The 7267-nt window shown below is 36.0% G+C and overlaps 1 protein-coding gene across 1 annotated transcript; it reads left to right on the forward strand.

Annotated features, from left to right (window-relative positions):
- Window positions 1–3376: 3376 nt before the first annotated feature.
- LOC120163499 (phosphatidylserine decarboxylase proenzyme 1, mitochondrial-like) lies at window positions 3377–6879 on the forward strand. The gene is made up of 12 exons (XM_039173425.1): window positions 3377–3561; window positions 3803–3891; window positions 4059–4112; window positions 4216–4281; window positions 4445–4505; window positions 4654–4763; window positions 4852–5111; window positions 5433–5539; window positions 5634–5701; window positions 6164–6241; window positions 6378–6500; window positions 6667–6879. The coding sequence occupies exons 1-12, from the start codon at window positions 3405–3407 to the stop codon at window positions 6841–6843; spliced, it is 1350 nt and encodes a 449-aa protein (XP_039029356.1). The 5' UTR covers window positions 3377–3404; the 3' UTR covers window positions 6844–6879.
- Window positions 6880–7267: the final 388 nt, after the last annotated feature.

Genomic DNA, 7267 nt, shown 5'->3' on the forward strand with positions numbered 1-7267 from the left:
TTTTTTTTGTTTTAAACCATTTTCATCCTAAAGCTCTTAAAAACACAAATAAATTCTCTCTCAACTCTCTATATGATGAAACCGGAGAAATACTCCACCGCCCGTCGCCGCCCCTTACGGTCGCTCGGCATCAAACTTCAAATGAAGCTTCGCCTCAACGTTGGGAAATCAGATATGGCCCTAGTTTTGCAAGATTCAACATTGAACACCACGAAAAGACCGTGGAACATCTCGACTTCTACGCTCAGATCTATGTCATCGGACCGTTGGATCGTCTTCGTTCCGAAGTATGATGATCTCCTTCCTGAATAAGACTTCTTCATCGTTGGGATTGAAGTTCCAATGCTCCAGTTGTCGGAAACCTATCATGGCCGACGATAATCCCCATTTTCCTCCCTCTTGTTACTGTTTTTTCTTATGAACGTGATTGTGATGATGATGATTGAAGTCTCATTGCGCCCTTTAGTTACTCTTTGTTTTGACGAACCCCCTATGATTAGACTCAACTCCGATCGAGGGAAAACGTTAACTCAGGTAAACAAATCCTTTACTCCCTCTTTATCCTTTTTTTAGTTTTAAAATAACACATGCACACACAATAACTTGAAAAAATGAAATATGGAATAAAAACCCTTAAAAAAACGTCTTTATCTTATATTGCTTGTTTCGAAAATGAGGAAGAGAAGAATCTTGGTTACAATTTTTCAATGGAGAGAGCTCCTCCCCTGTTACAATTGATTTATCCAGAGAAAAAAATGGAGTCCCCCTCATTCGGTTGCATTTTTTTGTTTCTTATATATATGTTATCTCCCTTCTTGGTGTGTGGCTTTTTTTGCTCTGGTTGTGTTCTGGTCGAGGGGTGTGAAATATGGCGGAGATAAGGCTCGTGGTCAGTGCTGGTGGCGTCATCAGCGTGGAGTGCTTAGCGGTTTAGTTGCTGATCGGGCAGGCTTGGCAGCAAAGCACTTTGGGGTAGCAACAGGGCATTGAATGCCCCAGATTCTTAGGGATATTGTCCATTTTCCTTTTTCTTTTTTTTTTTTGGAATATGTATATATATTAAATAATAATAATATAACTAATAAATAATAATAATTGTAATACGCTGAAAATTAAGATAATGACTAAAATGCAAGTTTTGAAAGTTTGATGGTCAAAGTAGGAAATTGTGAAAAGTTTAAGGAATTAAGTGGTGATTTTACCAAAAAGAAAGTTATTTCATAAATGGATTTATTTAGTGATCAAATTATAAATTTGGTAAAGTTTAGTAATCAGAGTATAAACTTTAAAAAATTTAGGAGCCATAAATCTAGAAAAGTTTTGCCTTTCTTTTGCTTAACTAAAAAATTCAGTGATTTCCAGAGTTTGTTGATATGAGGGATGGACCGAGCGAGGGCGGGTGATTATGTTGCACTGATATGGATATATGGATAGATACGGGGACAGGGATGGTAAACGATAATTTCTAAAATTACAGGGTACGAGGATGACAAGGGTACGTCATATAAAAAAAATTTAAAATTATAAATAGATATAAAAATCATAAACAAAGGCAATACTTCATAGAAAATTGGTGTAATACCCTAATTTAACCCTAATTAAAATCCTAACATTTGAACATTTTTTTAAATCTCTAAATTAATTTTAGTGTCCAATTTGAAAATACTGAAAAACTTTGTTTCCAGCTTCGAAATCCCTATAAAGATCAGAGATCAACTGGAAATTATACCAAAAATTCATTAAATCCTGTTCTAACTCTGCTTTCTCCCCTGCGGCCGCTTCTTCCTTTTTTTACTTCTCTTTTCTTGCTTTTCACAAACCTTTGAAACGTCCCCGAGCAGAGGATAAGCAACCTGTTGCAGAGCTATGATCCCTCCACCAGCACCCGCCAATCCATTTATCAAAGCGGCCAACATAGTTCTGATCCCTCGAAAGAGCATTGATCAGAGAAAAGTTCAGTGCAATATTTTCTCGAGAAAATCTGGTGTTTGGGAGAAAATTTATAACAAAATTACCTATGGGGACGTCTCCGAAATGCCCCCAGATAAGCTTTGACCGTCCCAATTTTGATCAGCCGCACCCTGCCACTGTAGCACGTCCCGTATCCCAGCCACCCCGTATTATCTCCGTGCCGGAAATGTATCGGATACCTGAAACGAGCTCCTTTGCGGTCCCAGTGCTTCATAGGCGGGAGGGACATTCATCCTCTAAAATTTTAAATTTCTATATATTTTATTTTTACATTTTCAATTGAAATCTATTTTTGTTCTTCTAATTAACATAAAATTATACTTCTGTCTCTAATTGATACGACACAATCTTGCAGACATACGAAGTTTCGATTATTTTCATACGCAACGCATCTCTTGTTGATATCGTTAACGGAAAAGAGGGGCGAGTTCTAAGACTAGACTCGATTTGGAAATGATACATGTTGATCTTTAACACTTGATATTGTTGGCTTTTTATTGGAAGAAAACAACCGTACGTATTGATCAAACATCAACAGTAATAAAAAATAACATGAATAATGATTAGTACAGATGCTAATATTTTTGGACTTTGTTCTGCAGATGGGATTATATCCCAGCACAAGTGAATATGGTTAATTATTCCTACATTGTTTATTTAGTAAATTCGTGGCTTAAAATTATATATATTTTATTTATTTACTCATTTTAGTGTCACTATTTGAAATGCCAAAAAACTTTTATAGTATTTCTATTTTGGTCATTTAACTTTAAAAACTTTCGATTTATCACTCAAATTTTGAATTTCTTGACCATCGTAGGTCATTATTTGTGACGTAACTTGTATCGAAACATTCTTATTTCTCTCCGCTTTCTTTTGCTTTTGATTGAAATCAACAAACATCAAATCAAAACTTTGACCTTAGTAATCTTCATCACTTGATCAACGTGAAATCAATATATGTTGTTTTTCTCCTCTCCTCAACCTCCTTACCATTCATATTTGAAAGAAAATATTTAGACAGTGATGAATCAAAGAGTCCACAAATTCAAGTTTAAACAAGGTTTCAAGAGCTTTATGTATAAATCATATTCTATAAGGATTATATTATCCTATATTAAATAAATTAAAGATTTATTCTTAAATCAACACTTTGAGGACTCAATTGGGAATTTGTGTAATGATTTGAGCTCCTCTAGCAAAATTAACCAAAAGAAATTATTTCACTGATGCGTGTGGCTCAATCCCATAGGAGGGAGAGAGAGAGAGGCACCAGTAAATTGCCAAAACGGCGTCAAACAAACACCGTTTTAGAGCTCTTCATAGCTACTTAATATAATCCTTCCTGAAACTCGCACCAATGTAACCCTAACGGGTAACGACGGAAAAGCAAGCATTTTTGTCACCGGCACCGTCGGACGCCAAGTAACACAATGAATTTTCGGTTTGCTAGAAATACCCCCGTATTCCCTCCTTATTTACTCGCCAATGTTTACAACCGCCGTCGATTCCTCTCTTGGCACGTCAGGCAGGTCCGTACGATGTCGCAAGCCCGCGCCTCTCACGGTGGCGGCAATAGCAATTCTCAAGGTCAAATCTTTCGCTTATTTTTTTTAAAGAAAAGATCAGAATTGTAATTTCTTGTTTGGGTTCCGAGAAAAATTGTGAGAAAATAAAGAAGAAAGTTTGTTACTATTGAGAATACACGATAATATTTTCTAATTACTTCTCAAGTAAATGATAATGCGGAGAATTTAGTATGGTCCACAAATTTGTTCTGTTTTTTTTTTCTTAGAGAAGCATATGAAGCTCGCTGCTCTGATTTCTATAGGTAATGCTTTTGTGATGTCGGGTGCCACAGTAGCCACTCTACTCATGCTTGGCGCTCTTCATGCTCGACGGCTTTATGATGACAAGAAGGTATAAATTGGTTTAATTATTATATCATGGCTACTTGTACTTGTTTCATCTGATTCATTATCTAATCTGTTTGTCAAACCAGTACTTTTTGTGCATTGCTTGTTCTTAGAACTCATATATCAGCACTAGTTTCTGGATATTTATTGATATATGTTTTTTGGTAGCAGCTCGAAGAAGCACGAGAGAAAGGGATTGAATTTGAGTTCCGAGAGGATGTAAAGGTTGTTCTTTTGCATTAATTTTTTGAATTTGAATTTCTCGGGTTTGCTCTTTTTGTTGTTTATATGTCTATGCCATGATTTGATATACCGTTTGATTTTTTAGGCTACATTTCTAAGGATGCTACCTTTGCGATCTATTTCTAGAGTTTGGGGCTTTTTGATGAGTGTGGTGAGTAATTTTCTTAGTTTAGAAGATAAGATCTTTGGCTCTTTGAAGAAGTCTTTTCCTTATCTTAATGGGATTTGGAAGCTTCCCGTGCTTCGGTTCTTTTGCTTTTTATTTTGTTGCGTCGTTTTTATACCCTTTTACATGCTTAAAGATCACTTTTTAGGACATTCCAGTTTGGCTGCGTCCACATGTTTATAAGGCATGGGCTCGTGCTTTCCACTCAAGTATGTTTACCTCAGATATTTTTCCCTTCTCATTCTCTGTTGTTCTCTAGTTGTGCTTTAGATCAATTTAATTAATTGATGAGATAAATGTAGAGTTAACTCGAAATGAATGATAAATTACGACATGGTATTGTGGTTTGCATTTTAGACCTACAAGAAGCAGCTCTCCCTCTTGAAGAATATGCGTCTTTAAGGGATTTCTTTATTCGCACTTTGAGAGAAGGTTGCAGGCCTATTGATCCTAATCCCTATAGTCTGGTAACTGGTAACGAGCTACTTGGACGTTTTAATTTTTTCTTTTGTTTCACTCTTAAGTGTGGCTAAGAGTATGTTCTGTTGCATGAAGGTTAGTCCTGTGGATGGCACTATTCTCAGATTTGGGAAGTTGAACGGTACAGGGACCATGATTGAGCAAGTCAAAGGATTTTCCTATTCTGTGTCGTCTCTTCTAGGTTCTAGCCCTTTGCTCTCAATGGTAGCTGAGAAAGATACTGAAGATGAGAGCAGTAATACTGAGCAGGAAAGCACTCGGATAGAAAAGAGTAGGAAGTCATGGTGGTGGGTTTCATTGGCTTCTCCTAAAGTCCGGGAAACAATTTCTGAATGGTAATATTGTACTTAATCGTCTGTTTGGTTTGTGTGATACTTGACTAGTTATTTGTTTAAACCAACGATGTGGTTTTGTTTAGTCATTTTTTATTTGAATAATTAAGCATAAATTGTTGACGGAATAAGCATAGTCAGCTGTGTCTTTTGGTTTTTTCCTTAGACTTGCCTTCGAATTTGTTAAGCAGTTGTGTTTGTTCTTCATGTGTCTGTAGATTGTTGGACCGTCCAAGATATTTGTTTCTTTGAAAATCTTTTACATGATTTAACTTCTGTAAATGAGTTATGTTAAATTTTTCGTACATAAAATCTTTTTTGCAGCCCATTGAAAGGCCTCTATTACTGTGTAATATACTTGAAGCCTGGAGATTATCATCGCATACATTCACCAGTTGATTGGAATGTTCTCGTTCGACGGCATTTTTCAGGTAACTTGATTGTATAGTTGCATAATATACTAAAGGCTCTCTTTGTACAGTGGTAATATCAATGATATTATTTACTCCGCTGCGATGTTCACAGGCCGCTTGTTTCCTGTGAATGAACGTGCTGCAAGAACAATGAGGAATCTTTATGTCGAGAATGAAAGGGTAAATCTGATGTGCTACCTCTTAAAATCCCTTCCATAAGTTTACAAATTTTCTTCTAGAATTCTATGGTCTAGATGTCTGCAATTGGTTGAACTGAAAGATAGTCTAACTTGGGAAAGGATAAAAGAAGCCAATAAAGATTATAGTTGAAAGTTGATGGTTTATTTAGAACATTTTTGCAACTTGAGAATAGTTTGAGTCAGGCGTATCCTACCGTAGAAACCTAAAGTGTGTGGACTTTGGAGCTTCGTAGGGTCGATCGTAATGCAAGATGGTAGGTAAATTTTTGTGTTCAACGTTCTAACTGCAGCCTTTGTATTACCTAGAAAGCATTGTTTTGAGCTTCAATTCCCCGGAGAATAAAGATATTTGCAGATTTTAGAGCTTAGATTGGAGTGCAGCGCCTAAAGTTTTGGTTACTTTGATACATGTTGAGTGAATTTCACGAAAGTGTGTCATCAGGTTGTCCTTGAAGGTGAATGGCAACAAGGTTTTATGGCACTTGCAGCAATTGGTGCAACAAATATTGGGTCAATTGAGGTTAGGTGCTACGTCCCTTTCACCCTAAACCTTAAAAAATCGGAAATCTTATTTGGAAAAACATGTGCATGCAATAGACAAGTATATGTTCTTTAATTGGAATCTGAGTTTCGATTCCATAATTTGTACTTAACAGCTTTTCATAGAATCAGAACTTAGGACAAACAGGCCAAGAAAAATGTTATTACCATCAGAGCCTCCAGAAGAACGATTATATGAACCTGAAGGAGTTGGTGTCATGCTAAAGAAAGGAGATGAGGTTAGATATACAAAAAAATTATTTCAAATTGTAATTTTGGTCTTTGGATGCTTATTCCGTAAAATTTGATTTGTTTCGAGTTGTTAAATGATAATGAAGTAAATTCGAACACCCTGTTGAGTATCCACATTCCTTTTCTTCAAGAAATGATTGCACCTCCTTTCAGGTTGCTGCTTTCAATATGGGATCGACGGTTGTGGTTGTCTTCCAGGCCCCAACATCAAAGAGCGATGATGCTTCGGAGTTTCAGTTTTCTATTAGGCGTGGAGACAAAATTCGTGTCGGAGAAGCTCTAGGAGTATGGCATAATGAGAGTGTCACAAGTCCATTAGTTGCTAACTAGACGGTGATGGCATTGGAGCCGCACCAGGGTTATCGTTAGTTCCAAATAATGTGAAACAAAAGGATGTTTTTATTTATGTCATAGTTAAGACTGCAAATGATCCGAGTTTGAATTAACAAAGATGTGATTGTTTGTTTACTTTTGAAGGTGTTAATATAGAATTTGTATTCGTTTAAATTTTTATTGTGCTTATTTGTTTATTTTTGAAGGTATTTGTGTTTGATTGTTAATTTAGCGTTTGTAAATATGTTTGTTTAATATTTGTGAAAATGTTCGTTTAACGTTTGTGAAAATATTCGTTTAATGTTTGTTTAATGTTCGACCATCAATACTCTTTTTATACTTCCATTTGCAAACCAAACAAAATGGTGAAATTATGCCATTAATCCTTTAAGTTCTTTAGGTTACATAATTTGAACTTCAA

The sequence above is a fragment of the Hibiscus syriacus genome, unplaced genomic scaffold (genome assembly GCF_006381635.1).
Source record: "Hibiscus syriacus cultivar Baekdansim isolate YM2019G1 unplaced genomic scaffold, ASM638163v2 tig00111458_pilon, whole genome shotgun sequence".
Lineage (NCBI taxonomy): Eukaryota > Viridiplantae > Streptophyta > Magnoliopsida > Malvales > Malvaceae > Hibiscus > Hibiscus syriacus.

Bases quoted from the DNA above. Each gene is read 5' to 3' on its own strand.
- LOC120163499 (XM_039173425.1), top strand. From the start codon at position 3,405: ATGAATTTTCGGTTTGCTAGAAATACCCCCGTATTCCCTCCTTATTTA. The intron at 3,892-4,058 runs GTATAAATTGGT...TTTTGGTAGCAG, and splicing joins GGCTTTATGATGACAAGAAG to CTCGAAGAAGCACGAGAGAA. The intron at 5,540-5,633 runs GTAACTTGATTG...CGATGTTCACAG, and splicing joins CGTTCGACGGCATTTTTCAG to GCCGCTTGTTTCCTGTGAAT.